Source organism: Sceloporus occidentalis, unplaced genomic scaffold (assembly GCF_023333645.1).
Source record: "Sceloporus occidentalis isolate IW3139 unplaced genomic scaffold, rSceOcc1.0.p SCAF_67, whole genome shotgun sequence".
Taxonomy (NCBI): domain Eukaryota; kingdom Metazoa; phylum Chordata; class Lepidosauria; order Squamata; family Phrynosomatidae; genus Sceloporus; species Sceloporus occidentalis.
The window spans coordinates 5020193-5043750 of record NW_028317047.1 but is presented as its reverse complement, the minus strand read 5'-3'; the positions used below and the strand labels follow the sequence as shown (position 1 = coordinate 5043750).

Sequence of the window (23558 nt, the reverse complement as noted above, 5' to 3'; positions counted from 1 at the left end):
ATATCTTGCAAGGCTTCTCATGGAAATTTCTTCAAGGGGCTCCTGAATTCACAGACCCTTCCCTTGGCTTTTAGGTTACCACTTCAGGGGACAAGTTTGTACAAGGAGTCTGGTCTCCCGAAGAAGTCTCCTGGGATTTCTAGTGGTTTGGAGAACCCTTAAGTTCCGTATCTTTACAGACAACACGTCGGTCATGTCCTTCATAAAAAAAGCAAAGGACCAAGCCTCTTGAGTCTATTAAGGCGCAAGTTTGTTCTTGGGCATATATAAATCTCCTTCGTCTGTTGGCAATACATGTTCAGGGATCTTCGAACATCCAAGAAGGCTTCCTTAGTAGTCAGTCCTCACCAGGATATTTTACTCACTGTTTTAGACAGATGAGGGAAGCTGGATAAATGTGAAATCACACCTGAATAAGAAAGTGAAGAATTTAGTTTCTCTCTCCCCTGCTGGCCACCCATCCAGACTGGGATTTTTCCCTTTCCAATGTGTGTCTTCCTCTGCCTCTGGTCTCTCTAGTGATCAAGAAGATAAAGAGAAGGCCAAAGTCTTAATTTTAATCCCCTTTTGGCCCAAGAGAAGTGTGATTTTCAGAACTGGTCCAGCTTGCCTTTGACAGCCCACTTCACCTGCCAGCAAGAATAGATCTTCTCTTACAGTGTCCACTTCTCCCACCAAACCCAGCCTCCTGGGAACTGGTGACTTGGCATATATATATATATATATATATAATGTGTGTGTGTGTGTATATATATATATGTATATATATATATATATATATATATATTTGCTCACAAAGTCCATTACACACCATTCCAAATTTCCCAAGCTAGTAACCAGCAGTTTCCATATAAAGCACTTTCAAGTCGACTTTCAGTGATTGCTGACTTTCCTCAGGATATGTCCTGAGGAAAGTCAGCAATCACTGAAACGTCGACTTGACTTTGAATAAAGAAAATTTGTTAATTTAAAGACCTGGAGTGCTGACCATCTTTTGAAAGTGCTTTTTATATATATATATATATATATATATATATATATATATATATATATATATATATATATATATATATATATATATATAATGTATATAGTCATATGCCTTAAATATATGTAGTGTAAGAAGCGCTGAGTAAATTGTTTGTGCTATATAAATAAAATATTGTGTGTGTGTGTGTGTATATATATATATATATATATATATATATATATAATATACCATTAAATAAGTTATGGTGGGTAAAAGGTGATGGAAACCCTTCCATTTAATTTTAAGGGGTAGTAGAAGTATTATTAAACACTCATCTACAGACACCAGACAAGCCGGAAGGCTTGTTTTTCCCTCAGAAATCTGAGGGATTCTGGGTAGGCGCATGCAAATAAGGTTAACAATTATCACCTTTGCCTCTATATACACTTTATACATGGATCCCTTGAAAGTAATTGCCTGCTGTATAAAACAGCCTTTAGATAAAACTCGGGAAGAGGTGCAATAGCCAGATCACCACTCATGGACAGCTGTTTTGTATTTAAGTTTATTATACAAAACTGATTATGATAAAACACAGACATCAACCTGTTTTAGCAGAAATACATAGATCAGTAACATTGGTACAGATAGTCAATAAGCAGTACTGTGACGCAGCGCAGGGCAATATACGTTACAGTACGGCTTCAGTTTACGGAAAGCTCAGTACAAGCAGTGTACGATTACATTCCCAGACATGGCACATATGGTTAGCACATTAGTGGAACATAACCTGGGGAAATGGGATGGTCAGGGTGGGTGAGGGGTGGAGTAAAGGGGGCAGAGGAGAATGGGGCTAGTCTTCAGCCTCTAGACTGTCCTTGAGAGAGTAGTCTCTCAGCAGGCTGTGGATAAGCCTTCGGCAGTCACGGACTGTGACCTGCGCCCTCCTCAGCACCAGGCGGTTCCTGGCAAACTAAAGAGCGTCCTTTACACAGCACATGAGGCGCCAAGCATCTTCAGTGGCGATCTCGGTGTGTGTTCCTGGAAAAAGTCTGTAAAGTACAGAGTGGTAAGACAGGTACTTTCTCTCAATAGATATATATAAACATACATATATATACATATATATATATATATATACATATATATACATATATATATTGTGACAGGGAACAGGGCATTGTGGTGGATAACATGTACATTTCCCACAAAATACTGCAGTGCAATGTATTCGATAACCCCAGGGAGAATGTTTTGTTACCAGCAAAATAATGGTAATGTTGTAGTTATGTTTGGGTCCTTGGGGTGGAGCATTTGGAGAGAAGGGAGGGCCAGTGCTCCACTCCACAGTTTACTTGCAGCAGGTGATGCAGCCAGTCCAGGAGTTCTGGTTCAGAGATTTACTCACCTGTTACCAATGAGCAGCAGGGGGCTGCTACAAAAAGGAGCCCTGTAAGTTAGTCAGGTGAGAAACATACAAGCAGTGAGTGAGACTGCATTTTCTCCTAAACAAATCTGCTGAACGGTTCCTAAACGAAAAAGGTCTGTGCTAAATGTTTTTTTGTTGGTAGCGGGTAAGCCGTCCAACGATAGTTAGTTGTTGTTTGTCAGTAAGTGCTCAGAGAGCAAGGCTTTTCTTTTTGTTTGTTTTATTTATGTTTGTTTACAGACCTTTTAATAAAAAGGACTACAATTCTAAAAATAATTCAGCCTTATGTGGTATTTCAAACCTTAAGACTGTGTGGTTACATGATCCCAGCTCACAATATATATATATATATATATATATATATATATACATATATATAATGTAAAAGGGTGAAGCCGTATTAGTCCAGTAGACACGATGTCAAAAAATAGAGTATTGCAGAGTATGCGGTGATACCTTTTTTATAGGACTAACATAATGTTAAAAAGACAAGCTTTTGAGAGTTATCCTCCCTTCATCAGGTCCGAAGCAATACTAATCAACATGATAGAGGTTACAACTTTAAAACAAGTGATGGTATAAGAGAAGGGTGTGGGGGGGGGTTGAGTGGGGTGTCGTAAATAATAGGTCTGGAGGTGAGAAATGCAGAGAGGTAGAGAGATAACCCAAGCACAAAACTGGATCACATTCAATTATACTCAGACTTGGAGGAATTTTTTAGAAGACTGAGGCTTAAGGAATTTTTCTTTGAGAAAGAATACACCACATCCAGTCTGGTTAATAATGGGAGAAAAAAGAACAAAGACTTTACACCTGCAACAGGACGTAATATGAAATTGGACAACTACATTGAAAGCTTCAGCACAAGAGTAGCATCCCTCGCTACCACACAACAGAAAAAAATGCTACACAACCTCCTACCTCCAGAAAGAAATGCCTTGAATAATTTAATGAATAATAAAAACATAATCATCAAGCCAGCTGACAAGGGCGGATCAGTAGTCATCATGAACACCCAGGACTACATGGCAGAAGGAAATAGACAATTGGCAGATTAATTCTACTACAAAAAATTGAACCAGGACCCCACCAGGGAATATACAGAAGATCTTATCAAACTTATCAGATCCTTCTCAAAACACATGCAACAAGAATTGGAAAATCTTGTGCCTTCAAATCCTCAAATAGGGACTTTCTACATGCTGCTCAAAATCCACAAGCCAGGCAACCCAGGACGGCCCATTATTACAGGTATGGGAACTCTCACTGAATCTATATCTGGCCTTATAGAAAACATTCTTAAGCCCCTATTATCAGCACTGAGAGCTTTATACAGGACACCACTGATTTTCTCAATAAACTGAGCCAAGTTAGTAACCTTCCTGCCAATACTATACTTGCAACCATGAATGTGGAGTCTTTATATAGCAACATCCCCCATAAAGATGGTATTGAGGCCTGCATTAAATTCCTCTCCTCCCGCAATGCCACACAAAAATATGATAGTGAAACCATCGCCAAGCTCATAGAATTCATACTGACACACAACTATTTAAATTTCTATGACACTAACTACCTACAAATGACCGGGACAGCCATGGGCACCAAAATGTTACCGCAATATGCCAATCTTTTCATGGCTGACTTGGAACAGAGATACCTAGCCACTCACCCCCACAACTGCGCCATAACTGTCACCTCCGGCTTTCTTCACTCTTCGGTGTATAGAAAACCCACAGACAGGTACAGCTACCTTCACAATTCAAGCTTTCATCCCAAACACAGTGTCATTTACAGCCAAGCCATCAGATACCACCGTATTTGCTCTGACACTCAGGACCGAGACAAACACCTGGGCGCGCTGGCAGAGTCATTTCAGAAGAAGGGCTACAAGGAAAAAACTATATCCAAAAAAATTAAATCTGCTGTAAGAACACCATGGGAAAGGCTTCTAGAATACAAAAAAGGGTAACACAAGCAGGATCCCTCTGGTAGTTACCTACAACCCAACTCTTGAAGAAATCCACAAAATTATTAAAGACCTACAGCCGATAATCTCAGAAGACCCCATACTGAAAAAAATATTCCCTCAGCCCCCAATACTGGCATTCAAACAACCACCAACCTGAGGAAAAGATTAGTGCGCAGCAAACTGGCCCCAGAACAGGAGCATACACAGAATGGCACTGTACCATGCAACAAATCCCGCTGCAAACTTTGCCAATATATATGTGACAGCAACACAGCCAGTCACAACAACAAAACATACATCATCAAAGATTCTTACTCATGTACATCGGCAAACGTGGTGTACATGATACAATGCTCTGCATGTGACAAAGGGTGCTACATTGGATATATATATACATATACACACTTACTTTTGTAGCCAAGGTTTAGACATTAATGGCTGTGTGTTGAGTTATTTTGAGGGGACAGCAAATTTACACTATTATACAGGCTGTACACTCGTTACTTTAAATTGTAGCAGACTGTCATTTCTTCAGTGTTGTCAAATGAAAATATATAATAAAATATTTTCAAAAATGTGAGGGGTGTACTCACTTTTGAGATACTGTATATATACACCTCTACACATACGCATACACATATATGTATACAGTGGATATAAAAAGTCTACACACCCCTGTTAAAATACCAGGTTCTTGTGATGTTAAAGAATGAGACAAAGTGGGTCCTGCGGAAGTCTGCGAGTGAGAGATCTGCAGTTCAAGTAAGGGGGTGGGGGAGGGTGTATGAGCAAGTATGAGTGTGATTAAGGGAATGAACATGAGTATGAGTATATGAATGAGTGAATGAATGTTTGTGAATGAGTGTGTGAAAGCATGGATGTGTAAGTGTGTGTGTGGGGGGGATAGCATTGCATAGGGAGGCTGTAATTACATATAAAATAATTATACAAAGTCCAATAGTATACTACTGCACACCAACCAATTGCCTACAGCCTGGTGCTTGTTAGCCCAGCAGAGTAACATACAACAATACACAAGTAGTTACCAGTACTTAGGTCATCTTTTTAAATAATGCAATGATGCTCCATTAGGGTTATATATATTGTTATAATTTATATATATTGTTATTGAATTTTTATATCATGCCCAGGCAACCAGTACATGCTAGAGCATGGTAGGAGTGTGATTGATGTTAACAATTTTATATATATATATATATATATATTGGTGGATTATTTATTATCCACCCCTCGCCCCAAGTTACATGCTAATTTTAAACAAATGTGCACTATATGTATACTGAACGGTTAGTCTTTTGTTAAATGTTCCTTTTGTTTTGTTTTTTCTCTTCTCTGCTTCCTATGGCATTAGAACTGAATCCTGAAGGTAAGGATAATATGTGATGGATTTTCCCTGTTATTTTTCTTCCCTCAAGTGATGCAGAAAAAGTTAGATTGGGAGAGTTCTGATGACGTTACCTAACAGTACATTTTGTTAATAATGTGTATGCTGGGGTATAAGGATGAGCAGGGGCAGATCCAGAGTCTGATCTCACACAAACATACCCAGATACTCAAACTAACACAGCCAGTCACACGCGTACTAACATACCCAAAGACACGTGTTCATATACTAACATATCCCCCCACAAACGTACCCCCACACATACTAACACACCCAGACAAAGACACATGCTAAGACACTAAAATACCCACACAAACACTACCGTCCCAGACAAAGACACGTGTTCACACACTATAATGCCCACATACATGCACTAACATACCCAGGCAAACAAGACAAACATACCCTGACAAATACACATGTTCACAAACTAAAATACCCACAAGCACTCGCACTAACGTACCTACACGTTCACACATTAACATACCCAGACACCCACATGCAAACATACCCAAAGAAACATTTACACAATAAAATTTTTACACAATGAAAATACCTAGACACATTTTCACTAAAATACCCAAAGACACGTGTTTACACGCTAACCTATCCAGATCCACATGCTAACATACCCAGGCAAACACACATATCTACATACAGTCGTGGCCAAAAGTTTTGAGAATATTTTGAGAAGTATTGGTCTTCACAAAGTTTGCTGCTTCATTGTTCTTAGATATTTTTGTCAGATATTACTATGGTATACTGAAGTATAATTACAAGAATTTCATAAGTGTCAAAGGCTTTTATTGAGAATTACATTAAGCTTATGCAAAGAGTCAATATTTGCCGTGTTGACCCTTCTTTTTCAAGACCTCTGCAATCCACCCTGGCATACTGTCAATTAACTTCTGGTAACCCCAGTCCTCAGCAGTCCAATCCCTGTATCTTTTGCAGAATATCAGTCTGTGCCTGATGTTTTTCCTGGTTAGAAGGGGCTTCTTTGCTGCCCTTCTTGACACCAGGCCATCCTCCAGAATTCTTCGCCTCCTGAGCAAGCTTTGCACTGGTGGCGATACAATCCCGTAGCTGAATCAGCTTTAGGAGACGGTCCCGGCACTTGGTCTGACTCATCTCTTGATGATACGATAAATGGTTGATTTAGGTGCAATCTTACTAGCAGCAATATCCTTGCCTGTGAAGCTGTTTTTTTGCAAAGCAATGATGACAGCACATGTTTTGCATTAGCCTGTAGTTGTCGGATGGGCTGTGATTAGTTAACCAACGCCTGGTCCTCCAACAGCTACGTTGCAGCATCTCGTGGCTGTGACGCTGTACCGAAAGTGACAAGTTGGAAGTGATGTCTCTAACACAGCGCTGCAGGGGACCTTTATGCTCCTCTCTGGCAGCCGGTGGGCGTCTGTGCAATGAGTGCAAACAACCTCCCCTTCTGCCGGCACTTCCACTGGGGCTTCTATGATAGAGCACCGGCGTCACATGACCTTCCGGTGCTCAGTCATAGAAGCTCCAGCGAAAGTGCCGGCCAGCAGCAGAGGTTTGTCTACATGCAGCGCGCTGATGTTCACCAGCTGCCCCTACTGTGCTGGTTCTGGTATATTTCCATGTTTGTGCAGGTTACATTTTATGTGTGTTCCTGGTAGTATGCATTGTTTCTAGGGGTAAATAGGTGTTGCCATAGGATATTGGAGGTTCATGAAGCAGTTAAACCTTTGTTCATTATTGGTGCGTGTTATTTAGGATAAGTTCCCAGGTCACAGGGTTTGTGTATGTATATTTGTTGCTTTAGGTCTCCCAGTACTTTCTACAATAGGTCTCCTTTGCAATGTCTCCTCTCAAGCAGTTACCAAGTCGACCGCCACCTTAGGTACTGCTTTTTCCTCTTGTTGCTGACTGAGGTACTCTGGTTTTATCTCACTGTCTGCTTTACCCATATCACAAAATTTTAGATTGTTGGCGTGTCAGTTCCTGTCATTAAAGCCTGGACCCCTCTTATTCGAAGGAACAGGTAATTCAGTGGGGCTTTTAGCCTTAAAGTGTCAGTTAGGAGGCAATTTTCTCTATTACCAGGATCTCTTTTCGTAACCACATAGGTAGTCCACCTCCTTGAACTAGTCAGTTCCCCATCCCGAGGCAATCTCCCTTCCTCGTTTGGAGGTTACACTCCTCGAGCTAGTAGTTCGTGCCTCACTATTAGTTAAACCTCCCTTCTACATTTTCGTCCTGCTCTATCGCAGAGCTCGGTTAGCTATGGAATTAGTATCAGATATAGGTCCGGGGGCCTGTGGTATCTGACTAGGTTCCTTTTATATATTGATAGATCTGTCGTACCAATCCGAACAAGAGTATAGGTCCTCCATTCCCCACTCACCCGCTCCTGGGTTAGACATTGCTGCTTCACCTTCCCTCCGTGCAGAATTAATGAGAAGAGGCATTCCATTTTCAGCCTCGACTACGAAAGCAGAACTCTTCCCCGTACTGTTTATTAGTCCCCTGTCTCCTCATCATAGATCCAGCCCTCCACAATCTAGTTCTGTGGACTTGTCACAAATGAGGGACATGCTCACCTCACTAGTGGCATCAGTCTTCCCCATTCAAGAGAGGTTAGCTAATTTGGAAGCCTCCCCTTCCTTCCCTACAGGCCCTGCCTAATTCTCAACCTACCCCTTCAGGAGCCATTGGGACAGGTATGTTCTCATTCAGTTTTATTCAGGGTAATCTTAGGAAAGATATCCTGGAAGGGAAAGACGTTAATTTGGTCTCCCTCCTCATCAGTTTTCAAATCTAGAGACCCCAGACTTGCCAAAAAATGATCTGTCTCTGAGTTTGTTCTGGCCTTCAGCCTTTACAGGGATGTTATATGTTCAGCATACCCTACTAGAAGGGAGGAACTAGACCATTGTTTATTCAAAGTGGTGCAATTGGGTTACAAATATGGGCATCATGCCTTTTATGATTACCACCCATCATTTTGCGGCTCTTGCCTCGTTCAATTATATTACAGACTGGAGTTAGGTGGATTCGAAACTATTTTGTAGACATTTTGTAGGACTTTAAACTCCTGCTTGCCATATTTGCCAATCCACAGCCCATTCAGCTAATTTTTGTCCCTCTGCCGACAGCCCTCCCTCCACTAGCTCTGCAGGGATGTTTGTCCCCTCCCTCCTGGGGCCCACTCCTCCCAAAACTCGTTATAAGTTAGGTAGACCCATCTCCTTTCTGGGCAACAATTTTAACACTTCTGGTTGCCATTTTAGTCAGTGCAGGCTACTGCATATTTGCACTAAATGCCATAGGACCCACCCAAAAACGATGTGCCCTGGGGCATTATTCTCCAAGCAATGACTATCTCCTATTAATGTAGAATGTATTTTGGAGAAGTTGCAGTATCATCCCTCCCCTGAATTAGTGAATTTTCGGATTGAGGGTTTATCATGTGGTTTCCATGCACGGATTGTGGCTGTGCCCCAAGAGTCTTTAGTATGTACAAACCTCATGTCTGCCTTATCAGACCCAGATGTGGTGGATATTCTCTTGTCACAAGAGTTGGTGAAATGGTTTATTATCGGCCCCTTTGATTCCCCTCCTTTTCCTATTTGGAGAGTTAGCCCAATTGGTATTGCTGTAAGCAAATTCTAAATTAAAAAGAGGCTTATTTTTTATTTCTCAGCCCCTTATTCCTCTAAGTGCCCCAGCATCAATTCCCTCATACTGGCTGAAGCGTTTTCCTCCGTACGCCTCCGTTGATAATTCTTTTCAGGCCATAGTCCATGCGGGGAGAGTCTCATGGTTGTCTAAGGCAGATATTACGGATGCTTTCATTTTGTTACCTGTTCATCCGGATTTGTGGCATCTGCATGGGATTACATAGAGGAATAAATACTACTTTGTGACCGTTCTAGGAGTAGTCCTAAACTGTTTGACACCTTATCTGAGACTTTGTGTTGGCTCTTGCTAAATACCTACCGCTGCCCCATGGTTATTCATTACCTAGATGATTTTTTGACACGCCCGACGTGTCTCCATCCAGTCTACAGAAATTTCTTGAATTGTTCACTGAGCTTCGTACCCCAGTAGCTCAACACAAGACAGCCAGTCCAGATACAGTCATAAAATTATTGGGGATAGTTCTGGGTTCTAGTAAAATGGAAGCCAGCTTGCCTATTGTAAAGCTTCAAAGACTCCAAGATAATATCCAGGTTTTTATCAGGTCTACTACGTGTTCAAAACTCCATCTACAGTCCCTTGTAGGTCATCTAAATTTTGCTATGTGAATAATTCCCCAAGGCGGGTAATTTATCTCCCATCTCCTATCTCTTCTGTCAGTATCCCATTGACCAATGTATGTGGGCTAGGTTCCATAGAACATGGAATGGACGTTCCATGTTTATTTCCCAACCCAGTTTTTCTTCCCCAAGGCATTTTACAGATGCCACTACCTCCCTAGGTTTTTCTGCTATTTGTCAGGATCAATGTATAGCTGAAGAATGGCCTTTTCAGATTTACGACATTCCCCACTTTAATAACACCTCGGCGTTGTTTGAAATGTATCCTGTTGTTGCGGCTGTCTGGGGCAGTACAGTAACCTTTTTTACAAATAATATAGCTACTGCCGAAATTGTCAATAAAGGCAGGTCATCCTCAGTTCACATTATGTAGTTTATGTGTAAACTTACCTGGTTATCTGTGTATCACAATTTCTCCATTGTATGCTCTCATGTGCCAGGAGTGCAGAATATAGCTACTGACTCTCCGGTTTTCAACTAGCTCACTTTAACCTAGAAAAGCATCTTGACACAGCCCAAGACAAGGGCATTGTCCAGCAACACCGCAACCACGATAGAGCATGGTCCCTATTTTGTAGATTCATACGATCGATTCCTCTCTCCAATATTTATTCAATTAGCACTCTCCTATTCATTTGCCCCTACCACAAATGTTAAGGCTGTAGTTGTGGGAGGGGCTGTGTTTTTTTAACCAATGCCTGGTCCTCCCGCAGCTATGTTGCAGCGTCTCGTGGTTGCCCTCCCTTGCCCCCCCCTGCCCTGTTTTTTGCTTTTCTCTGTCCTTTCTCTGTCCTTTCTCTGTCCTTTCTTTCATTTTACCTGGTACGTCTGTTTTGGCATACCTCAGACCGAATGGACCCTTTATATCTATATTTCTCCATTCCACTAATCCTATTGATTTGCCCCTACCACAACCATGGTTAACAGAGGAATAACAACAATTTCAGGCACCACTCTCATTTTAAAGCTTCCAGTCTGTTGTTCTAACTCAATCAGTATAACAGAGTGATCTCCAGCCTTGTTCACGTCAACACTCTCACCTCTGTTAACGAGAGAATGACTGACGTGATGTCATGTCAGGGCTGAAATGTTTTTTGGGATTAAGTTTATTGGCATGGCAAAGAGGGACTTTGCAATTGATTGCAATTCATATGATCACTCTTCATAAAATTCTGGAGTATAAGGCGAATTGCCATCATCTAAACTGAGGCAGCAGACTTTGTGAAGATTATTTGTGTCATTCTCAAAAATTTTGGCCATGATTGTAGATACATACCCAGACACATACTAACATAAAGACACACACACAGGCCCGGACTGGGACAAAAAATAGGCCCGGGCATTTAAGACTGAGCAGCCCATTTTTATTTATTTATTTATTTATTTATTGTTAAATCAAATTCTGACAAATATAATAGACCATTTCTTGTTGTCTATTAGTTATATTTCAGCATGCTTTTGTCACTGTAATCAATTAGCATTACATAAATATATAATAAATGAATCATAACGTCATGCAATTTATAAAGTGCTATATCTTTAATGAAAGATTCAAAACAGTAACAAATCTTTGACCATTTAGTTGGTACTTAGAAAGAGGTAGAAACTTTGCAAAAAAACCCCCCAAACTTTCACTTAGAAACTAAGACCCGTCTGGGTCTAACAAGCTATTAACTATTAGCTACAACTATTAACTACAAGCTATTAGAGCAGGAGATAAGAGATTCTAAATTAGACAGAATTTGCAATAAAGGTAGCATAAAGTTTAGAGTACCTTTTGGAAGACATCCTATTATCTAATGAATCTATATATATATGAAAAACAAACAGACAAACAAAAACAACCTGCCACTGATTTTTCAAACATTATATATACACATATATATATATATATATATATATAAGTATATATATATATATATATATATATATATATATATATATACACACACACACACACATTAAATATCAGTCACAAACTCACAGCACTACACGGAAACAATCTTTAAAGCTGAAATGCCCCATAAAAATGGAGGGCTTGAATAGGCCTCTGAACTAGGGCTGCAACTAACGATTATTTTTATAATCGATTAGTTGGCCAATAATTTTTTTGATTAATCTATTAATCAGAAAAAAAAAATATTAACATTTTTCGTTTATTTTAAATAAAAACGTATAAGATGTGTCATTAACACTTTTATCTCTTTATCACAATCGCATTTCTCTATTCGCCTTCTTATTTTACCGACATAATAATTAAAGGTATATTTTTAAGGTACAAGAACCCAAAACACATTTCTCAAACTGTTTTTTTTTTTTACCAAAATACCAAAAAAAAAGTTTTACTAGTAAATATTAGTTAATGTAAAAACTATGAGAAAAATGCCTCTTGTTTATATTATTTTTTATTTGCCAACCAGCCCCCCAGTTATGCATATCTGCCCCCAGCTTGCCACACTGCCCCAGGAATGCCTTATACCCTCCTATATGCCAGAGATGCCACTGTGCCCCCTGATATCCCTTATACCTCCTATATGACACTCTTTCCCGTGATATGCCTTTTACCCCCGATATGCCTTATACCCCCAGATATGTCTTATGCCCCCCAGATATAAGAAAAACCGACAGCGCTAAAATAGGTATGAAAATATATGCTTTAATAAATAGACAAAAAAAAATAGATAATACATAATACAATATCAATATATATAAATATATGGACAATACAAGCAATAAATCAAATATTACAGCAATCAAAAAAATAAATAAAAAAATTAAAGAATGCACATAATTAATAGATCCCGAAAAAATATATCAACAGAAGAAACATGGGGCAAATAAGCAAAAAAATAAAGATAATACTCCAGGCTAAGCTTACCCAATGGTGCTTATTTGCCCTGTTTTTCTTCTGTTGATATATTAACCCCTGTTGGGGCAGATGGAAGTGAAGTAGTGGAAGTTGCACACTAAAATCCAAATTCCCCGCAGCACTGCAGGGGACCTGGATCCTCTCTCGCAGCCAGTCACAAACTAAGAAACTCAGACCACGCCAACTGAATTGCGGCGCTCAGCCAATCCTCTAGGCTGAGCAATGTGACTAAAAAAAGTCATCATACACGGGACCCCTGAAGCCACAATCTAGTGCCACAAATCCTTTTTAATAAGATACGCAGGTTGAAATAAGAATAAATAACACAATACCTTTACTTTTGCTGGGCCTAGAATGTTTTGACCTCTGAAGTGACAAATTCAGGAGGGCGTTTTATCTCTGGATAAGTAAAAATTAAATAGTTCAATTTAATCCTACAGAAAGTAAAGGGCCAGAAAACAGATGACTAAATACACATCAGGACAGGCTCTGCCACCCAGTCAGTCACACACACAAGGACAGGCTCTGCCACACCAACACCTAAGCACAAACACCAGGACAGGCTCTGCCACACTGACACGCGCATCCGGAGGGTTTCCACGGACGCTTTCCCTTTGATTTAGGTGATGGCCGCAGCTGGCTCTCTTGTGTATTGATGCTGCCAGCCCCCACGTGTATTTATGCACTCAAGAGAGCCCTCCATTGTGTATTTATGCCCCCAGCCAGCCCCACTTGTGAATTAATGCCCCCACACCCTTGCGTATTTCCCCGTCAGCCAGCCCTACATTGTGTATTTATGCCAGCCACCCCCATTTAGTATCAAATCAGACCTGGCACCCAGACCTGCCTAGGACCCAGATTGGAAGAATAGGACTTGCCATCTTTGCTCCCAAAACAGCCCGCCTGTGGCATCTTTGGCCCCAAAACAGCCCGCCTGTGGCATTTTTGGCCCCAAAACAGCTTGCCTGTGGCATCTTTGCCACCAAAACAGCCCACCTGTGGCATCTTTGGCCCCAAAACAGCCCGCCGGTGGTATCTTTGCCACCAAAACAGCCCGCCTGTGGCATCTTTGGCCCCAAAGATGCCTGTGGCATCTTTGGCCCCATAACAGCTTTGCCACCAAAACAGCCCGCCTGTGGCATCTTTGCCACCAAAACAGCCCGCCTGTGGTATCTTTGCCCCCCCTTACACATCCATGCTATCACACACACACATATTCATTCACAAATATTTACTCACTAATTCACAGATAATCCATTCACTCATTCAGATACTCATTAATTCCCTCATTCAGACACTCATTTACATATACTCATTCACAAACATTAATTCACTCACTCCTTCACAGATACTCATTAATTCACTCACTCAATCTCAAATACTCCTTCATGCAGCCTCCCCTTACCTGAACAACCGAAGATGTAAAAAGTATGTGCCGCTCGGCGCTCGCAGACCAACCTGTTCTACTGCACAGGATGAAGCAGATGCGCAGCAGGGTCATGTGACGTACGTCACGTGATTCTGTTGGATTCCTGCGTCCCCGGCATCCTCGGCTCGCGCCCGTCTGCCAGTAAGTAGCGTGCCCCCGCGGAATTAATCGTGTGGGTTGCCCGGCCCCCCTAGAGTGGCGGGCCCGGTCGCAGTTGCTGCAGGGTTAAGGGGCAGGTGCCCCTTTTGCCTTGCGTTATAGGACGGCCGTAGAGGCCGCATAGGCCAGTCCGGGCCTGCACACACACTGCAATACCAAGGCAGACACACACTAACATGCATACGCAGGCAGGCTCACAGGCAAACCCTTCCTCCTCCTGGAAGTAATCCGGACTTACCTCTTTATATTGCCCTGTTGCCCCCCCCCCCGATCCACCCATTAGAATGCACCTGTCTTCAAGAAAATTGTCTATCTTCCCTCTAGAAGTTGTTTATTTTCAATGGGAGATGAACGTTGAGTTCCATATTTCAACTCACTAACTTAAAACATGTATTGTGAAGCAGTAATATACATTCTATTTTACCTTCATTATGACATACATTGTTTGCAGATCAGCAGGGCCACCATTCCTTTCTTAGCCAAAACCTCCTTCTGTTGATGACCCTGCTCTGCTAGGCCTGATGTAACGCCTCCCCTTGCACGGTTTTCCTAATTACCGTATTTGCTCGATTATAAGACGAGGTTTTTTTCAGAGCAAATGCTCTGAAAATACCCCTCGTCTTATAATCGGGGTCGTCTTATAATCAGACCTCACGCCTCCTTACGGCTGCAGCGCAAGTTCGTGGGATCTACACGCTGCCCCGGCTACATGACATGGAAGTCAGAAGCACCGGTAAGTTTGGGGGGGGGGGCAGGGGAGTGTTAAATGGGGGGCATAAGGCATTTCTGGAGGCAGAGTGCTCTGTGAAATGCCTTTTAACCCCCTTAATGCCACTCTGCCTCCAGAAATGCCTTTTTAACCCTCTATATGCCACTCTGCCTCCTGAATGCCTTAAACCTCCCTATATGCCACTCTTCCCCATAATATGCCTTTTAACCCTCTAAATGCCAGAGTGGCATATAGGGGTATAAGGCATTTCTGGAGGCAGAGTGACACATAGGGGGTCAAAAGGCATATCATGGTTGGAAAATAGAAGGAAATAAAACCAAAATATTTTTCTCAATCATAGCTTTTATTAAAAAAAAAATAGTTTAGATGAATTAACATTTACTGGTAAAACTTTTTTCCTATAGGGTCGTCTTATATTCAGGCTTTTTCTTTTTTTCCTAAATTAATATTCAGATTTGGGGGTCGTCTTATAATCAGGGTCGTCTTATAATCAAGCAAATACGGTATATGACAGTAATAATCAGTTTGATCTCCTAGTTCTCTTTTTTCTGTCTCATTCTGAGATGGAGCTGGTGAGTTTCATCATTGCCATTACAAGAACATATAACTGATGGCACTCTAACAGCCATACACCAGATGGTGCTAGAATTTTATATGTATTGTCTCTTGCATAAATCTGTTTATTTTCTAATCAGATTGTATAAAACTCAAGTCAGCATCAGCTGCAAAAATACAGCTTTGGAATGTGAAAGCCACTACAGAATGATCCACAATGTAAATGACACATATTGGCTTTAAAAAGTGATAAATATATACACCGATCAGCCATAACATTATGACCACTGACAGGCAGAGGTGTATCTAGGGTATGGCAGCTATCTTTTTTTTTTTTTGATGCGGAGGAGAGAGAGGGGCGCCTAGCAACGGCTCAGCGCCCCTCATTCTCCTCCACGTGCTCTCTACCCAGTGGCGTCGCTAGATTAATCCTTGCCCCCCCCTATGTTAATCCTTGCCCCCCCCTGTTGCCCCCCTGCCGAATTTGGAATAAAGTTGCAATGCGACTTTAAATCCCATCTGTTTTTTAATGCAGAGGAGAGGGAGGTTGCGGCCCGCGTAAGATCGGCAGCCAGGGCAACCGATCTTACGCGGGCCGCACCTCGAGCCCTGCTACTTACCTGTGGGAGGGTCTTCTGTACTGCATAGAGGAAGCGGAACCGAGCAGAGTTCACGTGACATCACATGACTCTGCTCCAGTCCTGCTTCCTCTGTGCAGTACCAGAGAATGCAGAGGGAGGCCGCGCCCTCTGCTGAAGTCTGTGAGCGGCATCGAGGAGCTGCAGTGCAGGTAAGGGGGTGGGGAGGGTGTTTGAATGAGTATGCGTGATTTAGGGAATTAATCTGTGAATGAATGAGTATATGTATGAATGAATGAGTGTGTGTGTGATAGCATGGATGTGTAAGTGCTGGAACCTAGGCATGATGGGACTGTGATTGCTGTTAGCAATCACACTCCTATCATGCCAAGTCAGCCAGTACATGCTGAAACCTAGCTAGCTGCCCCCCTTGTGTATTGATGCTGCCAGCAGTATGGGGTCTACACATTACTTACAGCCACCCTGTACCAGCATGTACTGGCTGACCTGGCATGATAGGAGTGTGATTGCTAACAGCAATCACAGCAAGCACAGTCCCATCATGCCTAGGTACCAGCATTTACTGGTTGCCTGGGTATGATAGGAGTGTGATTGCTGTGTGGGCAGTGTGGACGCCAGGGCTGGCTTTGGGGTGTGCAACTTGTGATCTATGCCTGTAATTTAGGGGGTTTTAAATATACCTTTTAATGACCTGTTTTTATGTGAATTCCAATTGATCTATACCTGCAAAGCTGGGTTTTTGCATTATTCTGTAGATCTATATCTATATATTTCCATACATTATTTATGTATACCTGCAAATACAGTGTTTGTATGTCTTATTCAGTTGATTAATACCTGCAATGCTGTTTCCATGTATTTTTTTTATTTATACCTGCAGTGCTACGTTTCATATACTATTGTATACCTGCAAATACAGGATTTGTATGTCTGATTCTGTTTATTTGATATATACCTTCAGTGCTGAGATCACAAGTGAATTTCAGTTGATCTATACATGCAAAGCTTGGTTTGTGTGTTAATGTGTTGATCTATACCTGCTATCAGCAACTGGGGCTAATATTAATATATATGGGCAGCAGGGGCATCAATACACAAGGGGCAAAAACACTAAGGGGGGTATAAACGACAATGCAGTGTGAAAAATCCATCCTGATGTAGATGTCTGTGACGTAGATTGTGTCTTGCTGTTTGTGTGTTTTTGGTTATCAGTGTAGCAGAGCCTGTCCTCGGGTGTGTGTGTATAGGTGTTGGTGTGGCAGAGCCTGTCCCGGTGTGTGTGTTCGGTTGTCAGTGTGCCAGAGCCTATCCTAGGGTGTGTGTTTGGGTGTCAGTGTGGCAGAGCCTGTCCTGGTGTGTGTGTGTTTGGATGTGGGTGTGGCAGAGCCTGTCCTGGTGTGTGTGTCTGGGTGTCGGTGTGACAGAGCCTGTGTTGGTGTGTGTGTTTGGTCATCTGTTTCCTGGCACTTAACTTACAGTAGGAATTATTTAATTTATATTTATCCAGAGATAAAATGCCCTCCTGAAGTTGTAGTGACTTCAGGGGACAAAACGTTCAAGGCCCTGAAATCATTTAGTGGAAAAGTTATTTATTGTGTTATAATATTTATTTCAAGGATTAGTCGCACTCAATTGTGGCTTCAGGCTTCCCATGTTGAATGATCAAGTATTATTTTAGCCCAATAACAAAAGTATAATTCCATAGCACATTACTTTTGGAAATTATGAATGCCCCCCCAGTTTGACCGTGGTATCTTGTGTCGCCCCCTATATATTGTTTCTAGAGTCGCCACTGCCTCTACCTCCATCCCGGTGCCGCCATTTCATGCTGAGCGCCCTAATATGACGTTATATTTCGGAGCTCAGCAGTGAAGCAGCGGGCACCAGCGAGCGACTTTTAAACACTGTTTGATGCGGAGGAGAGAGAGGGACGCCTAGCAACGGCTTGGCGCCCCTCGTTCTCCCCGCATTAAAAAAAAAACAGCGTTTAAAAGCCGCTCGCTGGTGCCCGCTGCTTCACTGCTGAGCGCCGAAATATGACGTCATATTACGGCGCTCAGCAGTGAAGCAGCAGGCACCGCAGCAGTGCAGGAAGACAGAAGACTCACGTCGCTGGACCTCAAGGTGAGAGAACTACAAAGGGGGAGAGGAAGAGGGTAGTAGGGAAAGGGGAGGGAAAGGGGTTACAAAGTGACAAGAGAGGAAGAGGGGGTAGTAAAGAGTGTGAATTAATGTGTGGAAGTTTGGACAGGGGCGCAATTTCAGTGCTTGCCATGGCGCTATTTTCACTAGATACGCCTCTGCTGACAGGTGAAGTGAAAGATACTGATAGTCTTACTATAATGGAACCTGTCATTGCGTGGGATATATGAAGCAGCAAGTGAACATTTCATCCTCAAAGTTGATGTGTTAGAAGCAGGAAAACGGGGAAGCATAATGATCTGTGTGATTTTGACAAGGGCCAAATTGTAATGACTAGATGACTGGGTCAAAGCATCTCCAAAACTGCAGCTCTTGTGGGGTGTTCCCGGTCTGCAGTGGTCTGTACCTATCAAAAGTGGTAAAAGGAGGGAAAAGCCATGAACCAGTGACAGGGTCAATTCCAAAATAATGCCCCAGCGGGGACAAGGGTAAGTTACAACTGCAAATAAACCAATCCCATTCCCGGGATCAAAAAATACCCTTATTATAACCCCACCCTAAAACATGACTTTTATTAGTATGTTTATTAAAAGGTATAACCAAAAAAGCTCTGAGGAGCTCTGATGAAGCTCTGAGGAGCGAAACATGTCAGGGGGGCTACTTGTCTGAGTTTTTAATTAGCCTCTGTCACTGGTCATAATTGAATTATTTCTGTTGTTAGGACAGCAGCCATCAACAGTATATTACTGTGACGTATACCTTATATAGTAGGACTGGTGACATCTTTTTTTTTTTGGTTATACCTTTTAATAAACATACTAATAAAAGTCATGTTTTAGGGTGGGGTTATAATAAGGGTATTTTTTGATCCCGGGAATGGGATTGGTTTATTTGCAGTGACAGGGTCATGGGCGGCCAAGGCTCATTAAGGCACCTGGGGGGGTGAAGATTTTTTATGTATAATCCCTAATTGGGAAGTCATATGCCGGCGCTCAGCAGTAAAGCCGTGCGCACCACTGAGAGGGGGGGGTAGGGAGGGAGAGGGTAGATAGTGAGAAGGGGGGTAGGGAGAGAGAGGGTAGATAGTGAGAAGGGGGTAGGGAGAGAGAGCGTAGATGGTGAGAAGGCAGTAGGGAGAGAGAGGGTAGATGGTGAGAAGGGGGTAGGGAGAGAGAGGGTAGATGGTGAGAAGGGGTTAGGGAGAGAGAGGGTAGATGGTGAGAAGGGGTTAGGGAGAGAGAGGGTAGATGGTGAGAAGGGGTTAGGGAGAGAGGGCAGATGGTGAGAAGGGGGGGTAGGGAGAGAGGGCAGATGGTGAGAAGGGGGTAGGGAGAGGGTAGATGGTGAGAAGGGGGGTAGGGAGAGGGTAGATGGTGAGAAGGGGGGTAAGGAGAGGGTAGATGGTGAGAAGGGGTGTAGGGAGAGGGTAGATAGTGAGAAAGGGGGGTAGGGAGAGGGGTTGGGGGGGCCATTAACAGATTTTCACACCGGGGCCCTGAGGCTTCTAGTTACGCCCCTGACACAAAGTATTAAAAAAATAATGTTCAGACCATATTCATTAATATAAGAATATACAAATAGATATTTTCTTTATTAAACATCATCTTCCAAACTTAGTATCTCTTAATTATGTTTAATTCTGGGTTGTTCAGTTCCTTATCACTGGTGCTGGTATAGAGAAGAGAAAGAGACTGCAGTATAAATATTGCTTGTTCACACAAGTAAACCTTATTGTACGAATAGTTCTAGAAGATGTCTGATAGTTATTCCTTTAGCTGTTTTGTTTTTAAAGTAACCAAGTAAGGTTCAGTCGGTGGAAAGCTTTTAGGAATGTTCTCCACATAATTTGTCAAAATATTTGTTTTTACAAATTATGGTTAGTGATACATTTTATGTGGTAAATACATTCTTTTTAAACTTGTCTTTTAACTTTTATATACAAACGTATCTATTTTTGAGGACCTATGTAACTATGCTTCACATACTAGTATTTAACAACAAATTCATTAAATTAATTGAAACAGAACTCTGTGGCCTTCCAGTCTGTCATATTATATATCACAAGGTTGATTTAGTTATATTTCCTGTTCATTTTTTGTCAGTCTTTAAACTCCCATAATATTAACATTTTATATTAAAAAACAAACAAACACAAAAGAGGTTTTGAACTGTGTTTCTAATCTCTTATTTTCTTGATGCACTGACATGGGCCAACCATAATGCTTGAGTTTACCATTATGTATTCTGGATTACCCTAAATGTTCCCAACAAAATGGGAAGAGTGTTCTGAGGTCTAAAAGCTATGTAGCTTTACATATTCTTTCTGTGTTGGCCTAAGTCTTGGGCACGTGGCAACCTTTTATTTTAAAGACTCAACGAATACATTAAAGTTGGATCAGCCAACATTACTCGTTCACGATATTCCTAAAACCACCAGATCTGGTGGTTGCTTGGTGATGTTTGACTTCACAGTAACTTCATATCCCCTTTTTTTGTTCTTCTTTTTTATGGTCCCCTTAGTGACATTTCTTTCCCTTTTTTCTAATTGTCTACTTAATGCCAATGTATTTAGTAATAAACATATTGGTCTTTTTAAATATTTTGGTGATTACAGATGATTGTTATTATGCCCTGCTATGTAAAACCATAGAATTCAAAGTGGTGTACTTTCTTTTTCACACGACTGTACACCTTGAGTGAAGTTATACACCTGCAGTGAAAAATAACAAAATGTTGAATATGTGTCACGTACCTGGCTGCCGGTTCCTCCGGGTCCGCGGATCGGCAGCCGCCACGGAAAAGGAGAAGACCCCCCGCTTCATCACAGCAACATCAGCCGCCACGGAGAAGGGGAGACCCCCTGCCTTGCCGCAACAGCCGCAGCCGCTGCGGAGAAGGGGAAGACCCCCCGCCTCAACCGCCGCGGAGGAGAGGGAGACCTCCCGCCTCCGTGAGACAGCTTCTGCCGCCGCGAGGACGGGGAAGACCCCGCAACTCCACACGGCAGCCGCCGCCTACTGGAACCAGGTCCGGACCTGCTTTGTGTACCTCTGCACGCCACCTAGTGGCGCCAGCCGGTACTACCGCTCCTTTTAGGAATTTGCGATCTCGCCAATCCCAAAATGGCCGCAGACCGGAAGTGACGTAACAGCACTTTGACAATTTGGCGGGAAAACGCTAATTGATGCCTAACTTCCTCTGCCTACTTAAGGGACTCAGAAACCTTCCAGCTTTGCCTTCTGATGGTCGTACCTATCTTGTATAGTGTCTATTCCTCAGTAAGCGTTCCTGTGTGATTTCCCGTTACCGACTCGGCTTGTTCCTGTTCCTGTTTCCCTGGCGTTTGACTCTGGCTTCCTCCAGAACGATTCTGACTTCTGGCTCCCTGACCTCGGCTTACCCTGCAACGATCCTGACTTCCGGCTTCCTGACCTCGGCTTGCTCCTCGGCTATTCTGCACTGGACTTATCTGTCTGTTGGACTACCTGACTACAGGTTCTATCCAACGCTGTGCGTGACAATATGGCTATATAAGCTGTGAGCTTTTATTGGGAGACAACCCAACTGCCAAAGTTGCTTTTCCCTCCGTAAACAAAGGAGATAGTAGCATATACTTCTAATTTATCAGCATCCTTTTCCTGCATGAACTATTTTGTTCACACTTTAGTAACATAAAATTCACACTTTGAAGTTGAGTATCATATAACTGATTAAATATATCTTGGTGTTTACAGTATTTTGTAGCAAACTTTTAGATACACTTCTATGATTTTACTTTTGTCTCAAATGCAGGTGTGCCTAGAGTACTGCAGTGTAGATTTCGACTTCCACTGAAGCTGGTTTGCTTTCCAGTACAGCCATCAAAAGCAGCTAACCACAAATTAACTATTGATACCAACAAACCTCCAGTTAATTTAATTAACCTTTTTACAGGTAAGTGCTTGGTATGGTATTTAAATGCATGCTTATTTTTATATCATTCTTTGTGTTGGAAATGAAAAAAAAAAATTATCAAATAATGAAATGTAGTAAAAGTATGTGCTGGGTCACTGTTTATGCTAACCAGATTGATAGCAAATTTGTTTATCGTCATCATTTAGTGTATTAAATGAAATAAAAGTTTTACGTTTCCTACTGATCCATATGTACTAAGAACTAATTATGCTAATGATGCAATGTTAGAATATTCATACAGATATACTTCAACAGAGTGATAGTGCAACAATTTCTTTATTGCTTATGTTTTTGGAGATGAAGGAAGATAAAAGAAAAAAATATAATGCACTGATGATGATTTTCATTTTACCTTACTGTATTAAATAACTAAATAAACCTAAGCATAACTTACCATTCCTGTGTTATTATTATTGCAAATATGAAGAGCTACCCACGACTGCTACAATACAAATATTGTGTAATTTTCATTTAGATTTTGTTGATCAAACTCAGGATGACCAGCTCAGTGTTCTAGGATTCCAGTTGCTCGCCGGTCGAAAAGTCACTCTTCTTGCGTCTAAAACATCTCGTAAGTAATAGATGTTTAACAAATCCTCCACAATTCTATGTCTAAGTCAAAGTGGGAGGTAAAGAACTTAGAAACTGTATAGCTACCACTGTTTAACATTTTCGTAATTAATCACAGATTTAGTTAACATGTGTTTTATCAGTTATACCAAAAAATGTTTGTGCTCAAGCACTATTCTTATAAATATGGCCTGCTATTGGTTCCTGAAATTGTGTCCTAGTGATAATTACAACAGAGGGCAGAATATATGTTTTGCTACTTACCTGTGATAGAGAGATTACATTACACCACATTACATTTATTTATAAAGCGCCGGCAGATTCCGGAGCCCTGTTACAGTCAGAAGAACAATTTAGAAACACATACAATAACATATACAATAACAAACTGGTGCAAAGGAGAAGAGGGCCCTGCTCTTGCGAGCTTACAATCTAGTCGGTGGTTGAGGGGGAAGTGAGTCAATAGGAGAGGAC

General features: G+C 41.7%; 1 protein-coding gene across 1 annotated transcript in view; it reads left to right on the top strand.

Annotated features, from left to right (window-relative positions):
- The window catches only part of LOC149286670 (protein PTHB1), a 269256-nt gene that overhangs the window by 136216 nt on the left and 109482 nt on the right, over window positions 1-23558 (top strand). The window contains exons 14-16 of the mRNA XM_089493849.1: window positions 5744-5758; window positions 22353-22493; window positions 22990-23085. Of these exons, the coding sequence (XP_089349975.1) occupies window positions 5744-5758; window positions 22353-22493; window positions 22990-23085 (252 nt within the window). The remainder of the gene's footprint in view (window positions 1-5743; window positions 5759-22352; window positions 22494-22989; window positions 23086-23558) is intronic.